General features: G+C 51.6%; 1 protein-coding gene across 3 annotated transcripts; it reads left to right on the top strand.

Moving 5' to 3' along the window:
* The first annotated feature begins 1641 nt into the window (after positions 1-1641).
* GLTP (glycolipid transfer protein) lies at positions 1642-24725 on the top strand. 3 transcript variants are annotated; one of them, XM_082354527.1, is made up of 7 exons: positions 3221-3240; positions 7420-7472; positions 17629-17687; positions 18680-18813; positions 21593-21743; positions 23564-23740; positions 24472-24725. In XM_082354527.1, the coding sequence occupies exons 1-7, from the start codon at positions 3236-3238 to the stop codon at positions 24532-24534; spliced, it is 642 nt and encodes a 213-aa protein (XP_082210653.1). In that variant the 5' UTR covers positions 3221-3235; the 3' UTR covers positions 24535-24725. The 3 variants fall into 3 exon arrangements, with proteins under 3 accessions (XP_082210652.1, XP_082210654.1, XP_082210653.1); XM_082354526.1 differs by lacking the exons at positions 3221-3240; positions 7420-7472 and adding an exon at positions 1642-1914; XM_082354528.1 differs by lacking the exons at positions 3221-3240; positions 7420-7472 and adding an exon at positions 1642-1914 and having other exon boundaries at positions 23564-24725.
* The last annotated feature ends 1429 nt before the right edge of the window (positions 24726-26154 follow it).

Below are 26154 nucleotides of genomic sequence, written 5' to 3'. Positions count from 1 at the left end.
TAGGATGCCTGAGGGGGTGAGGTTGGGTGGGGTGGGAACAAGCCAAAGTTGATGGCTTGGGCTTCCTATTAGTGGGTGAACTGATTTTATGGGACATGTCAGGGTTTGGGTCATGGGTGAAAAGTGATGATAGCCTTGTCTCCCCCACAACCTCTCATTTCCTGACTGTATGTGGGTCGTGTCCTTGGTTTGGAACAGCCTCTTCTCCCATTTGCCCCCTGAAAGATTAAATTGAAAATATTGAATAAGGTCTGGCAGTTATTTTTCTGACACCGGTGATTTCTCATTGCCCTTAGGATAAAATCCAAACTATACCACCCTCTACCTAACCCAACAAGCCCCTGCTCACCTCCCTGAGCTCAATTCCTATCCCTCCACTCCTCTGCCTCTTCCTCTCACTTGCTCCACTCCCATTCCCTCCCCCGTTCCCCCTGGCTGCTTGCACACGCCAAGCTTTTTGCCACCTTAAGGCTTTTGCACATGTCCCAGCCACTCTGGCTGTCTCCTACTTCTCCCTCAGGCCTTGGATCAAATGTCACCACTTCATAGGTACTTACTGCCCCTAACTCCCTACATCCTATCCCAGTCATGTCCTCAGTCATCCCCTGGCACTCCACCTTGTTTTATTTTCTTCATTTACACTTAGTATTTGAAGTTGTCTTATTTGTGTATTGTGTTATAATGTATTGTACTGTGTTGGGTTGTATTGTCTCCCCAACTAGAATGTCAGCCTCACAGGAGCAGGGATTTTGCTATACTTTTCATCACTTTATCCTCAATGCTTAGCCCAGTGCATGGCGCATAGTAGGGGCACAGTTAATTATTTATTCTGGAATGAATGAGGAGCTCTCAACAACTGTGTGCTAGATTTTAGGACACAAGCATCTAGGTGGGTTGTGGCTGAGGTGAAGTGTGCTCCAGGTTGTGACAGGCATGTGCTCTGAGCTATTGGGCTGAGGTCAGGTTTGAGGAAACACGCACCTGTCAGGTGCTGATTGAGTTGGATTGTAAACTGGGCTGAATGCATCAGGTAATATCAGACTGTTGAAGTCAGACTCGATCCCAGATTTCAGGTAACAGGAGTCCTAGTTAGGCATGGCTGAGTTAACTTGTGACTTGAGCAGTGTCCAACAGGCATAGGATCACTCACGGAGAATTATGCGTCCCCAATGGTTGTAGCCAAAGAGAACTGTGACCACAGCAGTGTCCAAAAAGTCACTGGGGGCTGTTGGAGGACGGGCTCTGTTTACGGGGAAACAGATGTCCTTAGGGACGCTGGCTGGATTGGGCTGTAACCTGGGCTGGTGGATGTGTTGTGAGTTGTGACCTCGCCCATCAGGCGAGGACCCGGCCCGAGCCAGCCCGCCTGGTTGGGGGTGCCACGCCGGGGGCAGCAGGTAACACACCTGGGGATGGGTCACCTGGGAGCGGCTCACCTGGGAGCGGCTCACCTGGGAGCGGCTCACCTGGGCGTACCTGGATCCACGAGTCGGAGCGCTTTCGCGCCCGGCGGGCTAGCCCTGCCCCTCGGCCAATGGTGACGCTGAGGTCCGCGGCCGTGGGCGAGGATTGGGCGCGGGCGGACGGGCGGACGGGCGGGGCGGGGCGTCCGGCAGCTTAGGCGCTCTGCCTGCGGGCGGCGCTGAGTGCTCGTCTACGCGAGCGCGGCGCGGGCGGAAGTGGCGACGCTGGCGTCCCTTGAGCCTGCGGCGGGCGGCAGTGACGGCCCCGGCGCTGACGGCGGCGGCCCGGGGGGCGGCGTGGACGCCCGCGGCGCCGGCTGGGGCATCACCAAGGGCCTCGACCCCGAAATGGCGCTGCTGGCGGAGCACCTGCTGAAGCCGCTGCCCGCGGACAAGCAGATCGAGACGGGGCCCTTCCTGGAGGCGGTGTCCCACCTGCCGCCCTTCTTCGGTGAGCCGGGGTGAAGAGGGGAACTGGCCCGCAGCCCTGACCCAGAGCGCACCCGTATCCTCCTTCTCCCGAGTATCCCTCAACTAGACACCGCAAATCTTAATTCCCCACGCACCCGAGAGCCCCTTTTTCTCCAAGCACCCCAAATCTTCCCTATCCCGGCCCGCTCCCAAATCCTCTTTCCCCCGAACATGTCACATCCTTCATCTCTTCCCAGACATCCCCAAATCCTCCATCTCCCTCAGACTCTCCCAACCCTCTGTCTCCCCAGACACCTCACATGCCAACATGTCCTTCAGATGCTCGCGGTTCTCCACCCCTTTGTGCACCCCAGTCGTCCATCTCCCCACAAACACCCCCACTCTTCCAAATCCCCAATCCTCCATCTCCCCGAAAACATCTCTCACCCTATCATCCCCCTCTTCCCTTTCAGAGTGGCTCTCAACTCCCTCCCTTAAAATGAATCCCCCCCCCCATTTCATAAACCCCCTCTTTTCTGTAAATTCTCCCAGTCTCTCCCTCATGGGACCTTGTGAACACGTATTTCTTTAGAATTCCCTCATTCCAGATCAGAGACACCACCCACCACCGCCACTCCAAGGGCAGGAAGCCTGGCAGGGTGAGGAGGGTCCTTTTGGAGACCGAGTCGCAAAACTCTGGGGCCCCTTCCTAGGGAGAACCACCTAAATCTTTCCCTCCATTTAGAACAGGGGTCAGGACAGGGGGGCTGCTATGTGGGGCGACATCAGACATGGAGTGCTTGGGATGGGGTCCAAAAGAAAAAGATCCCTCCTCCATATGTCATGCCCTGGGAGGTCATAGGAGCACTGAGCCGGTTGCAGACCTTCCTTTCTCCCATCCCTCAGCCCAGCCCACACCCTGGATGGAAAATGGGAAACAGAAGACAGTACCATCGGCCCCTGCCCGTTGCTTTGCTGGTCCTGAGTAAAGGGTGCAACCTGAGCTGTGCTTTTTCCTCTTGTATGTGGGCTTGCCCAGCGTCCCGCCCTGCTGTTTCATTTGGTGGCCTTGCAGGAAGAGACCAGTCCGGAGGGCAGAGTCTAGCCGAAACCCGCAAACTGACAGAACCTTGACACTGACCTGGACTGAAGGGAAGTGGCACCCGGGGCAGTCACTCCCTTTCCCCCCTAGTGGGTGACCAGGGCTCACGGTGGGCAGTAGTCCCTGAAGTGCTGTGGGCTCCGGGGTGGTTGTGACTATGTGGAGTCGTGTGCATGCTCTCCTCCTCCACCTCTTGAGCCTCAGTATCCCCATCTGTGAAATGGGCATGCTGATCTCCTAGGCTAGCAGCAAAGAGTAAATGAGGTGGTGTGTGTAAAGTTCTGAGGCCTTAAGTGCCAAATAGATCTTAGCTGTTGGCAGGGGGAGGTGTGTGGTTGTTATACAAGTTCCTGGATTCAGTTTTGGTTCCTTCATAGAGTGGATGATTGATTAATGAGTAGTATTTGAGTGAGTGCCATTGGCTGGTTTGTACGATTCTCAGACCTGGCTCTTTTACATCCACTGTTACATCCCTGGTACCCAGAACAGTGCCTGGCACACAGTAGGTGCTCAGTCAGAACTTGTTAAACGTATAAAACATTCTTATTTTCTGTATCTCAGTGTTGAGATAACACTGACTCTCCAGGCAGGAGCTTGGGAGCTATCTGGTTTGAGCATTGAGGAGTTGTTGATTTTTGTGACAGGTTTTTCCCCCCTCCTCGGTTCTATGAGCATTTGCCCTGAACAAGGATTCAGAATCTGTTTAAGCTAGTCGTTCTCAACTGAGGGTGGTGTCGCCTCCTCAGGGGACATCTGGCAATATCTAGAGACATTTTTGGTTGTCACAACTTGGGGGGGCGGGGTGGTGAGGGGCACGGGGAGGTGATACTGGCACCTAGTGGGTAGAAGCCAGGGATGCTGCAAACATCCTCCAGTGCACAGCACAGCCCTCACCACAAAGAACTGATCCAGCCCCAAATGTTAGCTGGATCTCAAGGTGGAGAAACCCCGAGTTAAGCTCTGTGGCCCTTTCCTCCCTCATCTTCAGCAAGGTTGCCCATCAGTTCTGCATTTGGGGGCTCCTTCATTTGATGCGATTATTGGGCCGGTTTTAGAGAAAGGGGGTGGTGGCGGCTGGAGCTGGCGGTGATCTGGTGCCCCGGCTGGAGAGCACCCCCTCCTCCTTTCCCTGATCTCAAAAGACCCTTGTCTTTGCTGCAAGCCTGGTGCTGTGGGCCGTCACATCTGTTGACAGAAGCACCATTTATACAGAGGCCTCAGTGGGTTGGCCCACAGAGGATAATTCTTAGCACTATTTAAAAAAAGTGATAATCCATTTATTTATTTATTTATTTATTTTTGGCTGTGTTGGGTCTTCGTTTCTGTGCGAGGACTTTCTCTAGTTATGGCAAGTGGGGACCACTCTTCATTGCAGTGCGCCGGCCTCTCACTATCGCGGCCTCTCTTGTTGCGGAGCACAGGCTCCAGACGCGCAGGCTCAGTAATTGTGGCTCACGGGCCCAGTCGCTCCGCGGCATGTGGGATCCTCCCAGACCAGGGCTCGAACCCGCGTCCCCTGCATTGGCAGGCAGACTCTCAACCACTGCACCACCAGGAAAGCCCCCGTGATGATCCATTTTGAAGCATTAGGCTCTTCTTGGGGGAGAGTTCCTCCTGAGGGTTTAAGCTTTAGGAGGATGCTCCCACCAGTGGCTTTTCTCTGGCACTCAGGGGTCGATGGAGATCCGCCGTCAGCTCTGACACACGGGCTTTTTCTAGGTCTTGGGAACGTCTGGTCCCCTGGATGATCTGGGTGGCGTGTTTCTGGAATGGAGCAGGCCTGGGATTATGGACACAAGAAGTCTGAAAGGCATTCGGTGCCAGTTTCCTCCAAATCAGGGTTTCTCCACCGTGACACTGCTGACATTTGGGGCTGGGCCATTCTTTGGGGTGGGGGTCTGTCCTGTGCTTTGTAAGATGTTTAGTGGCATCTCTGACCTCTCTCTACCAGATGCCAGTAGCACCCCATCTCCCCAAGTTGTAACAACCAAAAATATCTGCAGGGAGACCAAGTTACCCTTGGTTGAGAGCTACCGCTCTTGATATAAATAGGCAGAGGGCTGAACGCTGTGTTTTTAAAAGGTATTTTAATTCTGCAAGGAAGATCTGTTTCTCAAAGGAAAATTGAGCAAGAAGAAATGATAAATTAAAAAATCTCCCTGCCATTTATTGAGCATTTACTGTGTGCTAAGCATTCTATGTTGATTAATTCACTTAATCCTCTCACAACCTTTTGAGTCAGAGTTTGTTGTTGTTGTTATTGTTATTTAAGAGGGAATCAATGCTGACATTTCAGAGTATTTTCATTCCAAACCCATTTATATCTTTATCTATGTTTAAGAGGAAATGTATAAGCTGCTTTTTTACACCCAACAATATAGCATAACCACCTTTACCCATCAGTCAGCATTTTTCATAGCTGCCTAGAACTTCATTGTTTGAATGTGGCCATAATTTATTTAACCAATCCCCTGCTGTTGGACATTTACATTGCTTCCTTTTTTTTTTTTTTTTTGCTCTCGTAAACTGTGCTACAGTGAACATTCTTGTATATATTTCTTTGCATACTTCTTTGGTTATTTCTAATTTTTAGAAGGGAAATTGCTGGGTCGAAGGCTGTGAAGGCTTTTAACCTGTTAGCACAACCCCATTTCTTAAACCATCATCGGTGGTGGTTTGGGACAGAATTGGTTGGGCTTGATGAATGCTGATTCTTTGGGCTGCAGGTCAGATGTAGCTCAGAACATCTGCATCCTGGGCTAACACTTCCATATCTCCAGCCTGAGTCTCCCGAGCTGTATAGGTTTTGCTATGTCCACTTAGAGGTCAGCCCTTTGTCCATCGTCTTTCTCTACCTTGACCCAGTAATTGGATCTCACCTCTGACTGATCAGTTTGCAGCTGACTTCTGTGAGGCCCTGCTCTCTCATCTTTTATGGTCAATTATGCAGCTGTTCTAGAGCATTTGCAATTGGAGGATGGGGGGGGGTGGAGGGAGGGGGAGGGAGAGGCTTAATCATTTAGTCTGGCCACTCCCTGCCTAGAAGCCTCAGTGGCTCCCTGTTACCCCGCCTTGATATCTGTGCTGTAGCCTTTCTGAATGGCTTGCAGCCCGACAGAGGGTACCATGCCATCATCTGCCTCTGGCACTTTACCCGTGTCAGTTTCTCTGCCTGGGGTACCACTCCTCTCTGGCCCACCACCTGCCTTTCACCTGGGTTCCACTTATCCTTAAGGAATCAGCTTAGGGGTCACCTCATCCGGAAAATCTTGCCTGACTCCCATGGAATCTACCCCATTCTGACACTTTGAGTTATTTCAGTGCCTAGCACTTGGCGAGCTAGTGATGTTTGTCGAGTGAATGCTTTTGGCTCCATTCCCATTTTTCTGGGTTCTTCTAAAAGTGTTTTGCTTTCTTCTCTCTTTCTAAGTTAAAATATAGGATCAAATTAAGATACATAACTCATATCCTGTACCCATGGCAGACGTTAATAATCAATCATGATGCTGTTTTTTGCCCCTTTAAGTCTAAACACAGCCTCGGCCACTCCGAGGTCCATTAGAATTGATGCATGAGGTGACACCTGTTTGCTCTCACTGTTTAGGGAGCAACCAAAGATGCAGGAGCTGAAAGTAATGATTTCTACCTCTTGGTTCTTGAGATCCAGATTCCAGGGGTGATTTTACTTCCTTCAGGCTTTTTAGCTTAATTAAATGGATGTCCATAGAATTGAGCCTTACAGATATCTGACACTCACGAAACAGTCCTAGAGTAGCCCCAGAAAGAGTGGTTTTGCATCACTTTGGTTCAATGCTAGCTCTATGTGGCGGGGAGTGGGGGGGGGAAATGGCAGCCCAGAGCCACAGAATTATCTTGTTTTACAGCCAAAGAAACCAAGGCCAGAAAGGTTAGGTGACTTGCCCAAGGTCACACAGCCAGCAATTGACCACAGAGCCAGACTAGAACTCAGGCCTCTGGACTCCTTATGCAGTGCTTTTGCTGTTGTGCCTGCCTGCTTTCCTGGCTTCCTGTCTGGTCAGTGGAGCCAGCCTGTTTGGCCACCAAAGTCCTGGAGCTCTGCTGGCTCCACTGTGGCTTATCCAAGACGCTGGGAACCCCAGACCAGCTATGCAGGTTTCCTTGGAGCTGCGTGCCTCATAATCATCTTGCCAAGCTGGGACCATATCTCTTGCCTATTTGAACGCAGATTTGATGGCCGGGGCATGGAAGTCATCCAGTGGGGAGGCCCCAGACAGCTCAGTTTTTCCTTTAATTGGGACACTGAGTTAACTGCCTGGGGACCAGCCTCACCCACACCCCTTGGCCTCTAAGAAGTTGTTCTTACCATTGCAACAAGCACCTTTCAGGACTTGGGACCACAAGTTTTTTGGTATTTGTTTTTTAAGTTGATACAAATATATGTTTATTTTTGGTTTTGTATAGACTATCCCAAGAAAGAGAAACAAGAAACTGTATTAACCCTTGTCCAACAGCAGGTTAGTTATCATTTTGGTTGAGTGTCTGTTGAGAGCTGGATGCTGTAGGAACCGGAAGTAGACCACTTCTAGGAGGAAGAAACAATGTACTTTGCGGAGGGCGGTGGATAAGTCACTTTCAGCGATGGGTTTTGCAATTTTGAACCGGCCTGCAGACTCCTCTCATCCATTGGAAGTGTGTTTGCAAGTAGTGAGTGAGGATTCATTAGCCTTGAGGAGCACCTACTGCGTGCTGGTGAGACATACTCATGAGCTCACCTGGCCCAAGTTAGAGCCAAGTAACACCTGTATAGAGGGCTGCCGCTGGCCCTGTTGTCTTATCCCGTCCGTCTGTATAACAGCCCATGAGCTGGCTGCTTTGGAGGCTTAGAGGGAAGAAGTTGCTTTGAACCTGGGTCTATTGTCCACTGAAGTCCATGAATCGAAATCTCTAGATAGATGGATATTGGCATCAAGCAGCCAGCCTGAGCTTGAGTGCTGGTTCCGTGGTGCCCCAGCTGTGTGTCCATGCCCTAGTGCTTCCCCTCTCTGAGCCTGCAGCCCCAACTGTACAAGGGGGAAGCTGGGCCTCCCAGGAGGGCCGATGGAGGTGGCCTCCCCCGAATGATGTTGGCACCCAATGCCCAGAATCACTCCATCTTTTTGCACAGGTGGGACAGACATCCTCAGACCTTTAGAATCTGCACTTCTTGCCACACAGCCCTTGGGAAACAAGGTTCTTGCAAAAAGAAGCTGCCTCTGGCTCTTGCTGACCAGCTGCCAGGGCTTGGGGCCAGCTGAGCCGCCTGGCTACTGAAGCAATTCTCACTTATAACATCCAAAGGCCAGTGCAGAGCATGGACAAGTGGTGCCCACCTGCTCTGTTCCCCCAGTGATAAGGATGAAATCCTCTTGATCCTCTGGGTTCAGAAAAGTCTGGCCCTGAGGTCAGGGATGGAGGTCTGGCCTCTGCTCCTGGAGGGAAGAGGATGGAGAAGAAAGAGGGAAAAGACCCGAACGTCCACTCTGTCACCTGCTAGCTCATCCAGCCCCCGTTTCATTCCTCATCTGTGGGGTGTCTGTCGCATAGGGCTTCTTGGAGGAACAGTGCCCCATTGTGAATCGCCTCCCAGGCCCCAGCAATGTGCCTGGCAGAGCGTAGGTGCCCAGCCAACATGGGACTTGAAAGAGAATGGAAAGAATGCGTGACAAAGGGCTTTGTAAAATATAATGCATGACCCCATCATAGCTAGCGTAACCCCTGTTTTGAGTGACTCCCATGTGCCAAGCATCGAACTAGCCGATATCTCATTTCCAGTCCTTATCATGACCTTATGAATTAGGAGGAATTCGTGCCATTTTACAGAAGAGGAGACCAAGGTTCAGAGTGGTGAAGGGATTTGACCAGGTCACACAGCTAGTAAGGGCTTTGTAGGGGGCCAGCCCTGCCACAAGTCTTCCAGAGCAGAAAGGGCCTTTTTGAGCTGTTTGTCAGGGAGGGGAAATGATAGGAAGTAAGTTCCCATCTGGCAGTGTGCTTATTTCAATGAGCTTATTAGAATGGAAATGTAGGTTGCATTGTTTCAGTTTTAAAATGGCCTGGATGGATGTTAACTCCTTGTGTTACATTCTTACAGAGTTACTGGTAACAGGGTTTTTTGTTTTTTTTTTAACTGTTACAGTGTTAACTGTACCTGAGCTTTTAAAAGTCATTACAACGGATCAGCCCTCTCCAGGGTCCTATAAAACCTCTGCTTTCTGTCCCTGCAGTTGCGCAGCCAGCTCACACTTCCCCTGGCTCAGAAATGATTCACTTTCTGCACTGCTGTTCCCCCGAGTTCCTTTCTCCACTCCCTTCTGAGATCTCAGACATTAATGGTCAGGAATACATGGTCCTTATTTTATAACTGAAGGGCTCCTGTTAATTTTACCCATATCAATCAACTGATAACACCTTCTTTCTCTACCTCTCTCTCCTCCCTCCCTTCCTCTCTTTCTCTTTTGTTTTCTTAATCATTGGAATCACTCTTTTCTGGATTTCTTCTCTAAAGAATGATGATATAATGTATAGTAATAGTTATTATAATCATAATCAGAAAGAATACTTTTTTAAAAATTTAGCCAGAAACTATGAGGTGAGGCCTGTTATTAGCCTCATTTTACAAATGCAGAAACTGCGGCTCAGAGAGTTTAACTAAATTCTCCCAGGCCACACAGCAAGTAAGAGAAATCATTTTCCCATCTGCATTCCCGATTGAAGGCTGGTTTTTGCCAAAGGGGTCAATTTTGGATAAAGAGAGTTGGCATGTTATGGGGGTGATTTTTAAAAGCATCATTTTGTAAACATTCTTTTCTCTTAGATATTAGGATAGTAGAATTTAGAATGGGAACTAGTTTTAGAAAGGTGGGCATTCTCGGGGCTCTTATGCTTCAAAATAGGCCTTATTGCAGACTGAGCCATCCCACACACACACACACACACACACACACACACACACACGCCACATACCCGTGGATTAATAAATGATTCATCTCCATCAGCTGTAATTTGAGTGCCTCCCATTATGATCCTTGTAACCCAGGGTCTGTAAAGTTAATCTGCCCCATGTGTTTAACAACAAAACCTTACTATCCAGCTATTGAAAAAAAAAAAAATTGAATTTGAAATAGAACCTCCCCAAACCAGGCTCCTAGAGTCATGACACAGGGACCCTCTTCTTCCTTTTTCAAATAAGTATTTATGGGTTGGGTCTGGTATTCCCACACTGAATCACACAGGCTGAAAGTGAAGCTGTGCGTCTTAAAAATGGAATGCTTTTTGTTTTTGAAGGAAAATTATTCCTGAGATGAAATGAGAGGGCGGGCCAGGGCGGGGGCGATTCTGTCACTTTCTTGCCTAATGTTGGGAACATCACCTGTGGGAAGATATGGTTGTCTGAAGAGGCAGGCGTTGAGGGGCAGCTTGGATGGAAATTTCCAAATATGTGCTGGGGGCTTGCTCAGAGCATGATGGCAGGTGTTTTCCAACTACGCTGAGGCCAGAAAAAGAGGAAGTGAATGTGATTCTGTGTGGCATATGGTGACTGCTGGCTTACGGGGAATTCTGCTGTCTGGGCAATCTCAACCATCTGAACTATGACAGAGACCCGGGCAGAACTGTCACAGAGGTCATGCACAGAATGCTTGCTTGGTGCCTGTTTCCTCTTATTTTGAAGGCAATGGTGACAAAGTTGGCTATTTGTTTTCCAAGTATCTAGCAGAATCAAAGCACTGCAGAGAAAACAAGAGGAGTTTTTAAAAAACTACACAAAACTGTCCTAAATCCCTGAAAACATACCATGTAGAGCCATTTAGAGAAGACTTGAGGGGGCCTGTTATGTCACTGGGTCACACTTTTATCATAATTCCTGTTTTTGATGATGGCCCTGTTTAGAAAACTGCAAATGGCTTGCTGTACAAAAGCAGGGACATTTGAGTTACATTTTGAGAAGTTCCATCCAGAATGGCTGAATGTGAAAGTTGGTACATTCATAAAATTTGGTAGATGGAAAATATTTCACTGTTTTATTTTCTTTTTATTATTGAGGTTAAATGTCTTTTCCTTTCTTCTTTTAATTGTCCATTTTTCTATAAGGTGGTTGTTGTTTTTTTCTTATTGATTTGTTCGAACCCTTTACACATTAGGGATGATAGTCTTTGGTCTATGGTATTTGTTACACAGGTCATCCCCTTCCCCAATCAGTTTGCTCTTTGGCTTAGACTGGTGATGGGATTTCCCCCCACCCCGACCCCATCCCATATAGAAGGTTTCTGGGTTTTGTAATCAGACTTACTGGTCTTTTCCTTATGCCTTTTGGGTTGAGTAGCATGCTTAGAGAAGTCTTCTAAACAGAAGGGGCCATTTGCCAACGTGTTCCAGGTAACCAAGGCTTGACTGTGTTTGGAATCCGTGCCCATTAGAGTTGGTTCCATGAAGTGAGATGGTGAAATTGTACCTGATTTTTCTTTTGTTTTTGAGACAACTTCCTTTCACCCTGGAGGTAAGACGATGAATGAGAAAAGCGCCCGAGCGCTGCCCCACCCCCTGCCCTTCCCTTCTGGCAGGTTCTGGGTGTCATTCTAAAGAGCCTGTTGACTGACAACAATGAAAAACAAGTTTGGGTTAACTGCAAAACAGGTAGAACAAGAAAGGTAATAATTTTGAGGCAGGGCTGCATTCTGTAGGAAAGGTAAAGCTGGATAACCCTCCAGAAGCATGTCGCGTCATATCCAGAGCAGCGGCCAGTTTGAGTTTCAAGGCTTAGGCCACGGTGTGCTTGGGGGTTAAAATCATTGCAGGGTTTTCCCGTCAGAGTCCTTTCACTTTTGTTGAGTTCACACACACAGATAGAAACATTCTAGAAAGAAAGGCTAGAGGGAGTGGTGGCACCAGCCTTGGCTAATTGTGTCTGCATGCCTGACTCGCCGTGTGACCCTGGGCCAGTCACTTGGCTCTTCTGGGCCTGGCGGCCTCGGGCTGCGCCAAAGCAAACATAAACCCAGAGCCTTCCATGAGGCGTGTTGAAGCAGGCTTCAGCTTACCTGGAGCGCCTCCTGTTTGCCCAGCACTTCAGGGCTCTGGAAAGGGAGGGGCCTGAGCCCAGCGTGGTTCAGGCACTTGTCCGGACACCAGAGCTGAGAGCCGAACCCAGGACCGGGGCTCTGGAGTGCAACCGTGCTCCTCCCCTGATCACAGGCGGCCCACCCCCAGATGCTGCCAGCCCGACTCCTGTGTGCCCATCTGCGTGTACACAGTGACGCCTTTCCTGCCGGCAATCGCCCCCTCGCCCCGGCCCCATGCAGCGGGGAAGTGGATTCTGGGGTCGGTCGGCCTCACCCCCTCCCTCTGCTGGGGTCCATCTCCCAGCCCTCGACTCTCCCCTCTCTTGCTTCTGCTCTACAACTGGCTCCAGAAGTCCATCCAGACCCCACATCCTACCCTACAGCAGAGCAGAAGCTGTGTCCCTGCATGGTAGCCACGACGCACAAGAACAGCTGCCGTGGGGCCCGGCTCCTGCCAACCACGGCAGCCTCATGACCCGAGCGACACGCTGTTGGGAGAAGGCGAAACAAAAAGCCTTTCTCCCCGCCATCGCGGGGTGGGGCGGGCACTCAGAACCATAAAAGAGCCGTTTCTAGAGCCAGGGAAGCTGAATAACATTCCGTGCATGTCTAAAATGCATGCCCAGTGGCCTGAGTCGCTGGGAAAAGCTAGGAAGCCACCCACGCGTGGTTGATGATGATCTGTCGCCAAGCCCTGGTTCCACATCTCCAACGTGGGATGGCTTTACTCGAACATCAGCCGGCGGTGGGAATCAAATCACGGCCAGGCTCAGGGCCCTCACTTGGCACATATGGCGCCTGCCCCATCACAGCAACTCCACAGGGGTGGTCCCTTTCCAGGCGGGGAAACTGAGGCCAAAGCCCCTTTCCATAGCCTCTGCCTTGTTAGTCGCGTGGGTCCTTAGACCCGGTGCATTGGGTCAATCTTCACTACAAGAAAGTGGCTAGAAGAAGAACCTGGCAGGAAATGTGCCTCTAGATTCACGTTTCCTATTATCTGCCCCCTCGTTCATGCTGGGGTCCAGCTCCATGCCAGGTGCGGGGGGCACAGAGGGGGACTGAGGCCCCCCTGGTCTCTGCCCTCTCTGAGGTCAAGTCCATGGCAGGGATGGGTGGAAAACAAGAGTTACATGTGGAACCACAATCACGGTAGCAGTGCAGTGGACTTGGAGAAAAAGTGGAAGGAAGAAGTATGACTTTTATGAGCAGAAAAAAGTGTCTGACATTCTTGTTCTTTTTTTTTTTTTTTTGGCTGTGCCGCACGGCATGTGGGATCTTAGTTCCCCCACCAGGGACTGAACCCGTGCCCCTGCAGTGGAAGCACAGAATCTTAACTGCTGGACCACCGGGGACGTCCCAAGTCTGACATTCTTTTCCAACTTTATATGTGAAAAATTTAAAACATACAGCAACCCTGTTTGGGAAAAGCATCTTAGGAACTTGTGTAGAAATCAGCGATTTTTAGAAGATGGCTGCTGTCATCTGCCGATGCTGGCTTTCAGCTGCGACATTTCCAGCCTCCAGCCAACCCTGCTCACTTCAGACTGGCCCCCACAATCTGAATTGGCTCTGGCCAGTCCATCCTGTTACTGAAGGCAGTGGTTCGTGTATACTGACAGACTCCCTCGGTTTGTCTCAAGTCTGAAGTCAAGGGGAGATTCTGTCAGCAACCAAAGACCTCTGTGCAGTCCTGAATGGCGGGGCAGGTTTGTCTTCCAGTTCCAGGGCTTGTTCCTATACTTGGTGCTCCTAAGGGTATGGTCTTACCCCTTCGATTGTCTAGTTGGTGAATATATGGTGCAGTGTTAAATACATTGCAGCCTTAAAGCTGTTTGCCCATTTTGTCTTTAAAAATCTGAACAAATGGCTAGCGAACTCTTGGTGAAATTTAAATGTTAATAAAATAGTATACCCATAAAAAAATAAATAAATAAAAAATAAAACGTACAGCAAAATTGAAAGAATTTTACGGTGAATATTCATGAATCTGCCACCTAGATTCTACCATTAATACCTGACCATACCTGTCTATCCACCTCTCCATCCATCCATCAATCCACCTCATGTCTTTGGACAACATACATTTTGAAAGATGTGGAGGTGAAGCCATTGGCCATCCCTTCGGAAGGGTTGTTTTTTTTTTTTTTGGCTGCACTAGGTCTTCGTTGCTGCGTGCTGGCTTTCTCTAGTTGCGGCGAGCGGGGGCTACTCTTCGTTGCGGTGCACGGGCTTCTCATTGCGGTGGCTTCTCTTGTTGCACAGCACGGGCTCTAGGCGTGCTGCCTTCAGTAGTTGTGGCGCGTGGGCTCAGTAGTTGTGGCTCGAGGGCTCTAGAGCGCAGCCTCAGTAGTTGTGGTGCACGGACTTAGCTGCTCCGCGGCATCTGGGATCTTCCCAGGCCAGGGATCAAACCCGTGTCCCCTGCATTGGCAGGTGGATTCTTAACCACTGCGCCACCAGGGAAGCCCCCCTTTGGAAGGGTTTTGCCAGTCCCTATGCTCCCCATCCATGGCACCTGCCCGGCTCCTGTGAGGCTCGAAATTGGTGACCCTTGGTTGCACAGTCAAGAGGGGAAGAGTCTCCAGTGGTGGAGAGTCCTGGCTGTCTTGCATTATTATTTTTTTTTTAAAGGAGGTTTCTTTTTATTTATTTATTTTTTGGCCACGCCGCTTGCCATGCGGGATCTTTGTTCCCCGACCGGGATTGAACCCTTACCCTGAGCAGGGAAAGCGCTGAGTCCTAACCACTGGACCGCCAGGAATTTCCTGCATTCTTATTTTAAATCTGGAATGCGTTGTCCTTTGGGGGAGTCAGTGGTAAATGTCCCGGGAGAGAACACGTTGCAGGGCTAGCAAATTGCACAGCCTCCCAGGTTGGCCTTGCAGGATGAGGTCAGCGATACATCAGGGAAGATGAAAGGGTGGGTGGAATCATTACCTCATTAATGCCCTTGGCAGGTCCACCTGGGAGTCCAGAGCACCCAGGATCAGGTGGGACAGGCAGCCTGCATCCCCCCACCCAGCACCTCGGCGCAGCTCCTGTGGCCACCCTGGGGGAGGTCCAGCGTAGCCCCGTGGAGGGAGATGTGCTCCCACAGGCGTGAGAGAGGCCGGTAGCTGAGAGCGGTGGGCTCACCTCTCGGCCCGAGGGTTCTGTGCCCGGGAGCCTGCAGCAGGGCAAGGCAGCCGCCCCGGGCCCCATGAGGGCCTCAGTTGGGAAGCAGGAGAGTAGAGCTGGCAGGGGACACAGGCCCAGTGTTCCCACTCAGCGGAGGTCCTGAAGGACCTGGTGCCTTCCGAGCCTGGGTGACATTTGCTGGACCGTGGAGCCTGGCGCTGGTCACGCTACAAAGTCATAAAGATGGTCACAGTTCATGCACTGAGGGTTCCTGTGCTGGCCACTCTGCTAAATGCGTTCAGCGCGTGCATTTTAATCCCCACGTCAACCCTATGAAATAAGTGCCACTGCTGCCCCATTTGACATGTGAGGAAACTGAGGCACAGGAGACTTGCTCAACTGGATTCAAACCCAGGGTGTCTGGATTTCTACCTGACCTTCTTTCCATTGGGTTTTGGGGTATTTCATTTATAACGTCCAATGCTGTTTCCCCAATGCACCTTTTTTGTAACGGCTGCGATTAGAATGTTCCAGATGGCCGGCCAGGTGTGCTGGGTCACCTTGGGTGGAATTCAGCCCACAGGTGTCCCTCCCCCAGTCCTCCGCCCCTATGCGGTCAGTTGGCACACGCACCGAGGCCCCAGCCTGGCCAGCGAACAAGGGGAAGCTGGCGCTGGTGTTTCCCCGCCGTGGGTTTGATACCCACTTGTGGCCTGCTTGGGCATCTTTGCCCCCTGGGCTCTGTATCGAGGACGGTGAGAGGTGTTGGGGAAGCACAGCTGTCTTCAGGCTCTGAGGTGAAGTCCTTGTTGAGTCTGCTCAGGAGAGAACCGGCCCTTCCCCATGTGTTTCCTCCTTGCCCAGCCCTTAGCAGGGAGCTCTGACCCGTGGGCTGTCTCTGGTCCCCTTGACAGCCTGCTGGGGGATCACAGAGGAGGGAAAGGAGGAGAGACAGTCCACAGTCAGCTCACATTTCCCATGGAGTCCTGAGTTCCAGGCACTGCCAGTTTCTAGGTCCACATTTCATCAACTCAAAGGTGCCACCTATTTTAAAATGCTCTGTTGTTTTATGAACCACCAAGACAGGAAAAACGCCTCCAATTAAGAACATTCCGATTCCAGAGGTGAACAAAATATGTGTCTTGGAAGTGGGTTGTTTCACATCATCCTCACAGCAGCTCTGATCGGTTCTGTTGGCCCATTTGCTAGATGGGAAAGCTGAGGCTCAGAGAGCAGAAGGGACATGACCAAGCCCACACTGCCAGTGTGTGCAGAGCGGGTATGGAGCCCCAGTTCATCGAGCTCTGTTAAGTGACCAGAGTCCCACTCCTGGTGGGTTCTCCTGGGCTCTTATAAAGAGTCTCAGAATGGTGGGGCCTCTGGGTCGCCAGCTCACTTCTTCCTTAGAAGCTGGTGAATGAGGTGGGTAGGATGAATTGGGAGATTGGAATTGACATATATACACTATGGGTACTATGTATAAAATAGATAACTCATGAGAACCTACTGTATAGCACAGGGAACTCTACTCAGTGCTCTGCGGTGACCTAAATGGGAAGGAAATCCGAAAAAGAGGGGATATGTGTATACGTATAGCTGATTCACTTTGCTGTATAGTAGAAACTAACACAACATTGTAAAGCAGCTATACTCCAATAAAAATTAAAAAAAAAAGAAAAAAGAAGCTGGTGAACGAGCTCTTCTTCCAGCTCGTAAGATTCCTCGAGCTGCCTCCTGGCCAGCTGGTTCATTAGTGGCCTCCGCCTTGTCAGCCAAGATGGTTTCTTAGAGTATTAGTTTTGCAAGATACTCTACACTGTGCTGTCCAATTTGGTAGCCACTGGCCACATGTGGCTATTTAAATTTAAATGAATGAAAGTTAAATCAAATTACAAATTCAGTTCCTCGATCACACTCACCACATTTCAAGTGCTCAATAGCCACATGTGGCCCATGTTAGACGGTGCAAATATAGAACATTTTGTCTTAGGAAGAGAGGGTGCTGTGGACAAAACGGTTTGCCCCCTAGATAGTCCAGTTGTATTTTTTTTTTAGTATTTATTTATTTATTTGGCTGCGCCAGGTCTTAGTTGCGGCATGCGGCCTCTTTTAGTTGCGGCATGTGGGTTCTTAGTTGCGGCATGTGGGATCTAGTTCCCCGACCAGGGATCAAACCCGGGCCCCCTGCATTGGGAGTGCGGAGTCTTAACCACTGGACCACCAGGGAAGTCCTAGTCCAGGTGTATTTTAAAGGCTCTGACAAGTCCTGCAGTAAGAAACTGGTCTTACTCAGAGCCCAGCACTCCAAATTGCCCATGAACCATTTTAACACTTAACAAACAGCTCTGCCTTTCCTTAAACACACCAAGTGACCTCCCCTCCTGTCCCCATGGCCCATGGAGGTCCTGAATATCACTCTCGTTGGGAATCTAAATCTCTCTTCTTATTTTGTCCCCAGATTGCCTCGGCTCCCCAGTGTTTACTCCCATCAAGCTGGACATAAGTGGCAACATCACAGTACGTACGTGGCCCTGCAGCCCCGGTACCCAGATCAGGGCTCTGTAATCCCGCCCCGTCACCAGTGCCCTGCTCCCTGCCGCAGGTTCCCCAGGCCGAGGAACAGGAAGGAGGTGTGCAAATGGGCCTGGCCCCCAGCTTCTCTGACTTGGGGCTCCAGGTTCTTGGTCCTCTTTGCGGTCATGCCATCCAGTCATAGCCAAACTAGGACCACAGTCTGGAGGGTTGACCTGAGAAGGAACCTACCGGTTCTTGTATTCACTCTACCAAACAAAAAATAAACTCCAGGGTCCACAGGTGCACTGACCCTGCCCTTCCCTTCCCCAATGCTGAGAGCTCCAGACGGCATCCCCCAGCCACTGACCCTCCCCCCATGAGGATCCACTCTGAGGCTGGGTCTGTGTCATTATCCCCATTTTATAGACGAGGAAGCTGAGGCTCAGAGCTGTTGAGGGGCTCATAGCACGGAAGTGGCAGAGGTGGAATTCACATCCAAACTGCCTGGCTCCAACTCAGGAGCCTTCTTCCTGGACATCTCAGAATCCTAAGAACCTATTTCCATTTGTCCACAAAAGCGAAACTTCAGATGCTTGGGGTTTGAGGCGCTGTCAGTAGTGGTTGGAGAACGTGGACTCTGGGGCCTGGCCAGTGCTGGAACCCGCTCGCACCTGCACCAGCTATGTGACCTTGAGCACGTCATTTCCCCTCTCTGAGCCTCAGTTTCCTCATCTGCAAATTGGAATTATGACAGCAGCATCAGGGTTGCCGTGAGGAGCAAATGAGGCTGTGCCCATAAAGTACTTCGCAAGTCCTGTAAATGCGAACAGTCATGGTTATTGTCATGACAAGCCCCGCTGACAAGTCCCACTGCAGGTCCTGGCACTGGGGTGCGGGAGAGCGAGGCTCTGGCGGGGCGCTCCTCCACCCAGCACGCGGCAGCCGTCTATGGGGGCAGCCTTCCTAAGGGGGAAACCCTGTGTGCTCCGTTTCAGAAAATCAAAGCTGTGTATGACAACAACCCGGCCAAGTTCCGGACCCTGCAGAACATCCTGGAGGTGGAGAAGGAAATGTATGGAGCCGAGTGGCCCAAAGTGGGGGCCACGCTGGCGCTGATGTGGCTGAAGAGGTGATGGGCTTGGGTGGCTGGGTGTGTGTGGCTGGTGGGCCTGGAGGCCTGCTCTGCAGAGGAGGGACGGCCAACCCCGCCACTGCCCCACGGTGTCTGCTCTGATGGGGCAGGACGGGCACTTCCTGTCTTTCACATAGGCGCTCTTCTTGTGTAAAGCTAGTTAGTGACAGAGAAAAAGCACCCTGGGGGCCAAGGCCAGCCTGATGGTGACGCTTCCTTGCTTGTTCCAGCCCCACCAGAGGCATAGCAAGCCGGCGGGTACTCTGGCCGTTGTGCTAAGCTGTTTAGACACCCAATCGCATTTCATGTGCTGTGAGTTAGGTGTGGTTATCCCCATCTCCCAGAGGAGGCCACTGGGGCTTCTGGTGGCCAAATCACATGCCCAGGGCACAGGGGCAGTGCTGGGACTGAGTGGCTGAGCACAGTTGTGCAGGTTGTACACTGCACAAAGATGTTCCGTCTAGGGCCGGTCACATCACACACATGGTAGATTTGTATATTATGACAGCTTCTTGACAGAAATACAGCATCTTGAGGACAAAGAACTCTAATTTGCACAAAATTTGTCCTGTGGCCTGGGGGCAGGGTACCCCGATATGGGATATGAACTCAGACAGTCTTACCCCAGAGTTGACAGTGCTTGTAACCGTGATACATATTGTCCTCATAGCACATATTTGGAGCCGCATACAATTGTTCCATCTTACAGATGAAGCCATTGAGGCTCAGAGAGGCCAGGCAGCTTGCTTGCTGAGATCACGCTGCTCTCTACCAGCTCCAGAATTCTCCTTTAGCTGTGCAAACTGCACAGTCCCTGGCAACAGCTGTGAAGCCAGGGACCCATTCTCTGCCCCACGGATGTTCCCAATGTTGCCCTTTCTCTGGGGCCTGGAGTCAGGAGCCAGGAAAGGCGCTCTTCCCCTGTCTCTCTCTCCATTCCCTGAAGCTACCCCACCCCCACCCCCATGCACTTCTTTGGTGAAACAGAACAGGAAGAATCTGCTCCCTGGAGGGTGTGGCCTGTGTGGGCATCAGGGGGTAAATGGGCTATAATTAACAACCTTATGGCCTATTTTATGACTCGCCCCCACTGAGCTACCTACTCTTGTCTGTCAACAAGAGAATCACAGACCTGGAATAAGGAAAGCCCCTGGGTCTATCCATTGGCAGGTTCCGTAGGTTTCTCAGGAAGAGCAAGCCAGAGAGTGACGTTCAGATCAGTTAGATTGTTTGTGTCCAGATCAGACATGGGCAGAGCCAGGTGACTGGGAGAGCACATGCTGGTGGATGTCAACAAATCGAGCACATAATAAGCACCTGCTGTGTGCTGTGCATGGTGCCGGGTGCATGGGATGATGCTTGGAGAGGCATGGTCCCTCTTAGGGCATCACAGCCTGGGCAAGGGGTCAGGCTGGTGGGCAGATCCTGACAGCTGGATATCAGACCCTGGAGCAGAGAGAAATCAGGGAGGGCTTCCCGGAGGAGGATCGCCAAGCAGGGTCTCCAAGACTGAACAGGAGGGTTCCAAGAGGAGGAGGCCTTGCAGAGGCCTTGGGAGGGCAGGAGAGGCACAGCATATCTGCCCCTCCAGGAAGATCTGGTCTAGCCAGGGCCCGGGATGCAAGGCAGGAGCAGGGAAAGATGAGATGGGATTGGACGAGGATGAGTTCCAGCCTCCTCAGGGGTGCTAGGGAGCCACTGAGGGGCATGAAGCCCATTGGCAACAGGGTAAGATGGGGCTTGAGAAGGAATCGTCCCAGCTGCTGGTTAGAGGGGGATCATTTGGGCTGGGAGAGTCAGGGGCTCAGGAGAGGTGGTCAGCCAGGGCAGGGCTGGGACTGGACCCTGAGCTCGCTTCCACACCCCAGGCTGATCCCCAATGGTTGAGGGTTGTGATCCAAGCATGGAGGATTTCCCTTCACCTCATAGGTGATAAAGCTTAACTTTTATTCCTTTAGTCCTCGGGCCCAGAACTCTTGCCCCTAAGAACCCCCCAACCTGAATCCTACCGCCCTGCAGGGAGGGAGCAGAGGACCCCAGCTGGGGAGTGAGACAGGCTGGGTTCACATCCCGGCCTTTGAGCTTTTGGGGTACCTCTGTGTTCCCTTCTGTGAAGTGGGCAGATCATGCTGAACTTAATCTCACAGGGCTGAGGGGAGCAGATGAAATGATGTGGATTAAAGGGCTAGTACTGATCTGATTTTCAACTTGGTCACCCTGCCGTGACCCACACCCTTCTTCTGGCTCTTGAAGCATCATTCTACCCCAGAGGAAGGGCTCAAGTGGCCATTGGAGGATGCAGACGGTGGCTCAGGCAGTGATGGAGGCGGGGAACCCACAGGGTCAAACTCGCCTGTGTTCTCAGCATGTCCCTGGTCTATGGTCCCTGAGCCCTTTGAGGACCAGAGCTGTAGCTTCAACCCTGCACTGACTGGCTTCATTCCTCAAGCACTGATGGCCATGTGGCCATGGAAATAGGCAAGACAGGCCCAGACCCTGCCCTCATAGACCTTACAGCCCAACAGGGACTGGCCCCAGGCCTGGTATAGACGAGGTACTTGGGACATGTGACGTGAGCCGGGGAGTCACGTTACACGGAAGCTGTTGTAGACACATGACAGTAGAGGAATCATCACCCCCTTTGGGGTGTCCATCCCCCCCGGCTCACTGTGGGAGGTTAATACAGAGCACATCCGGGTCTCCGCATGCGGCGCTGGTGGGTGGTGCCGACGGGGGCGTGCAGGGCGCTGAAGCGCCGTCTCCCTTCCGGCTGCAGAGGCCTGCGCTTCATCCAGGTGTTCCTCCAGAGCATCTGCGACGGCGAGCGGGATGAGAACCACCCCAACCTCGTCCGCGTCAACGCCACCAAGGCCTACGAGATGGCCCTCAAGAAGTACCACGGCTGGATCGTGCAGAAGATCTTCCAGGTGAGCCGCACCGCAGGCCCGGAAGGACCACCGGCTCGCGGGGCCCGCCGTCTGCCCCGCGCCCTGGAGCTGCGGTCCCCGCCCCCCTCCCACCCGGCTCAGGAAGGGCTCCCCTGTCCATCTGGGGTGAGGCTGGTGCTCCGAAGGACCCCTGCCGCGTGGCGGGCATTTTCCTAGATGCTCCGTGGTGGTTCTGATGAGGGGCCTGATTGGGAGGCCATGGGAGGAACCAGGGCAGAGACTGAGGCCGTCAGGTTGATGGTGGGCTGGCCTCACTGGCCCCTTGGATTCAGCTGGGACCCTCGCAGTGGGGTGGGGAGGGGAGGAAGGGCCCCTGTGCCCACGGGGGCGTCTGCTGAAAGAACATTGGCCCACAAGGCCCTTGGTGACTTGTGTTGGGGTGGTGATGACCACAGGCCTTCAGCACCAGCCCGGCTTTGGGAGAGGTCCACTGGGGAGGTGTGGAGAGCCCTCGGGGTGCCCTGTACACTGTCGTGGCTGCCCTTCCTCCTGAAGCTCCCACCACCCGCTGTTCCTCACTCCTGTGAGAACCGGCATCTGAGGGCTGGTCTCTGTCCCACGTGGCACAGGTCGAGGGTAGGCTGGGTCGGGAATCTGCTGGATCCAGGCAGGAAATAGGGCCACATCTGGGCCATCTGCCCTGGCAGGGCTGGGGACAGTGCTCATCCTGGGTGGGTGCCGCAAGGGCCCTGTCCCCCACCACCCCCGGCAGAGCGTTGCCCCCCCCTCCCCCGTGAAGGCCTCACGACCAGCACCTCAGTAATAACCATGTGTCCTGGGTGCCTGCCCTGGCGGGCTGCCCGTGGAGGGGAACCCTCACAAATGCACCGAGAGGTGCTGTCCTTGCCTCCGTTTCACAGATGAGGAAACTGACGCCCAGAGACGTTTAGGATCTTGCTAGAGGTCACACAGTAAGAGAAATGGGCAGCTGGGATTCTACCTCCTGAGCCTCGGTATCCTCATCTTGCAGATGGGTATAAAATAGGCCCTGCCTCACAGTCTCATTGTGAAGAGTCAGCGTGTTACTCTGTATAAAATGCTTGGCATGTGGTTTACACTCAGCAAATTGAAGCTATTTCTATTTTGATTCCTAATGATAACGTTATTATTTGTAATTTCCTCGCCTTCTCAAAAGGCTTGTAGCCTAAGCTTTTTATCCGGTTGCATCCTTTTCCTTCTGGCTCTGAAATTCTGTGTATGTCTGGTTCTCTGGACTTTTCAAGTTGTCAGGGAAGCCCTGAAATTTAGGGAAGTATCACCCCCTGAAGGACAAAAGAGGAACAGCACAGATCAGCCGTCCTCTCCCCGGCTCAGAAAGGTGGGGTCTCAGGAGGAAGCTGTTTACTTTCTCCAGGGCAGGGAGCGCCGGGGGAAGAGGCTCATCCACACCGAGCACCTGCTGTGTGCCTGGTGCTGTGCTGAGCACTTTGCATGACCTCCTTAATCCTCACAAAGGCAGCCCGATTGGGTGGGTGTCATTATTATCCCCATTTACACATAAGGAAACTGAGGCTCAGAGAGGCTAAGTAACTTGCTCAAGGCTCACCGCTAGTCAGCGGCACAAGCTGGAATTTGAACCCAGGTCTGTCTGTCCCCAAAGCTTCCTGCTGTCTCTCACCGGGGTAGAAGGGGACACACATCCCCCTTGGCCTTTCCCGTCCAGCACCACGAATAGCACAGACCCCTGCCCAGCACGGACCTCTGGGGAGTCCCCTCCCAGAACCCCGACGGGCCTGGCCTGGTGGCTCAGGGTCTCCACCTCCGCTAACACTGCGCACCCTCCTCTCACCCGTCTCAAGGCAGCACTGTACGCGGCCCCCTATAAGTCCGACCTCCTCAAAGCACTCTCCAAGGGCCAGAACGTGACGGAAGAGGAATGCCTGGAGAAGACCCGCCTCTTCCTGGTCAACTACACGGCCACCATCGACGTCATCTACGAGATGTACACCAAGATGAATGCTGAGCTCAACTACAAGGTGTAGGCCAGACCCTCAGCGGGCACCCCGGGCCGCATGCCCCTGACCACAGCCCCCCGCAGGAACAGGCAAACCCGAATCACTGTGAATCCAGCCGGCCGGCCACCCCCAGCCTGAGGCGCCCCCCAGAGCAGCCCAGAGACGGACCAGGGTCTGCAGGGGACCGGCCCTGCTCTTTTAAAAGTCACTTTTGGGGTCTATCCTCCTGGAGCAATAAATAACGATCTCACTTCCGAATTTCATGACAGCACAGACTGACTTTATGCCTTCATTTCAGTGTGATAAAAATTGATTAATGTTTCTAATAAATCAAGTCCTTGGGTTTTTTTGGTTTCCCACCACCACCCCATGCGGAGCGTGACTCTGGGGGAACCGGTGTCAGACTCCTCACTTTAAAAATAGGCGCGTGTCCTGAGGATCTGGCTGAGTGATGTTTGGGGTATTTTAAGGACCATGAGGGGGTTTGATCTGAAATTACACAGGGCCCCTATTGTGGGATTTTTTTTAAACAAACTGGCGTGTGTTCTCCGTGGTTTGCACAGCCCAACCTCACAGCACTGTCATTAGAGCCTGCTCTTTCTTACTGTCTTTTGCTAGACAGTGTTTTTATAGCTGAAACCAACCAGCAAGCCTTTGATGACCAAGGGGAGGGTTATTTTAAAGCTATCAGGCACAAATAATTGACCATAGATGACTGTATTTGCATTCTTCTCCATAATTATCTTCTTCAGGGACAGCTTTTCCAACCTAAGAAACTACCTACCATGTGTATTCTTTCAAGGGGAAGAGGATGAACCCAAGAACACGCCTTGCTGCCTTAACTGTCCTTCCTGGCGCTAAAAAGAGCTGTATTTTTGAAAGTGTTGGGGCAAACAGAGCAACCCCCAAAGAACTGATATGTGTTAAAAACCCAGTGAGGAACGATTGGTGATTTTTATGTGGAAACTAAATAATCCTTAATAAATAAATCTCTATTTTGGAATCACATTGGTGTGCTGTTTTGGTTCTTGATTCTTTTTTTTTTTTTTTTTTTTTTCCCCGTTCTTTCTGGATCAGAGGTTACAACTGGGGATAAGCCAAGGACCTGTTTTCTGGCCTCCAGGTCCTATTTCTGGTTTAAAAAAATAGAACTGGTTGCCACATTGAGAAACTGGGGACATGTCACAGAAAAAGCTTGATTTCTAGCTTCTTTTGAAAAATCAGACTGCCTGTCAGGAGCTGAGAGATGACTGCCCCCTTGGCTGGATGGGAGGAGTGGGTGGATATATTTTCCACTTTGCCTCAGTCCCCACCAATCCCTGTTGCCTCCCCAACCCTGTGACCATTGGTTATTTGAGCTTTATTGTGGGCTGATGCTTTTTCTGTTACTAGGGTTAAATGTAGAAGGAAATATTTTACTTCATTCCTGCTCCTACAGAACTGATAGTCTAGTGGGCAAGATGGACCAGTAAATCACCAGTGATGATATAGAGTGGTCAGTGCCCAGAGGGAGCCTGGGGCTACAGGTTGGGGGGGCCACATCCTGGGATGACACTGAACCTCGATGGAAGCGTTGGGGTTGGGAGGATCCCAGTAGAGGAGGAGAAGGAGGGGACACTGCAAATCATAGGCAATGTCCTGATGGCTTGACCCAGAGCAGGCTGTGTGTATATGAGACATCATGCCACTGAGGGATTTGAATTTGACCCTGAAAATTATGGAACGCCTTCAAGGGTCTTGCGCACAGTCAGTTGGATATCCAGTTCGGAAGGCTCCCTCTGATGTGGCCAAGGGTTGGACGCCTGAACTAAGTTTTTTGCTGTCTCTGATTTTATTATATTTTCTAAGGTTGCTGATAGTAGGAATGCCACTGATCTTTCTAAACTCTAACTGCTTTTTAGGATTTTTCCCTTTGGATATAAAATTCTGCCAACAAAATTGTAAAATTCTGTGTATTCCTTTTTAAAAAGAGCTTTTCTTCATGTTTTCAACGTAATACAGTGAGACCGGGAAGGCAGTTTCTTTGTGGAAGGTCAGAATATTCCCAGGAGAGCCTCTTTCAGTCCTGGTACCTGCCTGGCCCCAGGAGCCCTTTGGGTTTTTGACCCCAGAGACAAAGCCAGCAGTGCATCTATGCCTTCTCATTTCATCCTTGTCAAAGTGGGACTGAGTTCTGCCCGGGGCAGGGAGGAAGGAACACATTGATCACCAGCTGTATACCAGGCCCTGCACAAGTGCTTCATATGCATCATTTCACAAGCTCCCTGACATGTGGGCATCAGGAGCACCATTTATCAGATGAAGAAACTGAACCCCCCAGGGGTTCAAGAGGACTCGGCTAGGGTGATCCTGCTAGGACTGGGGGCACTGGGAGCTCACATCTGACTCCATATCTCCCCCCAGTCATGCCCACTCCGGTGCCAGCGGACAGAGTG

Source organism: Balaenoptera borealis, assembly GCF_965194805.1.
Source record: "Balaenoptera borealis genome assembly, chromosome: 14".
In the NCBI taxonomy this organism is placed as follows: Eukaryota; Metazoa; Chordata; class Mammalia; order Artiodactyla; family Balaenopteridae; genus Balaenoptera; species Balaenoptera borealis.
Note: the sequence above shows the minus strand (reverse complement) of the source record. Positions and strands in the feature narration are given on the sequence as shown.

Coding starts and splice junctions, on each gene's coding strand:
- GLTP (XM_082354526.1), top strand. CDS start 1,812: ATGGCGCTGCTGGCGGAGCACCTGCTGAAGCCGCTGCCCGCGGACAAG. Junction 18,814..21,592: donor GCGCTGATGTGGCTGAAGAG/GTGATGGGCTTG, acceptor TTCCGGCTGCAG/AGGCCTGCGCTTCATCCAGG. Junction 23,741..24,471: donor ATGCTGAGCTCAACTACAAG/GTGTAGGCCAGA, acceptor TATCTTCTTCAG/GGACAGCTTTTCCAACCTAA.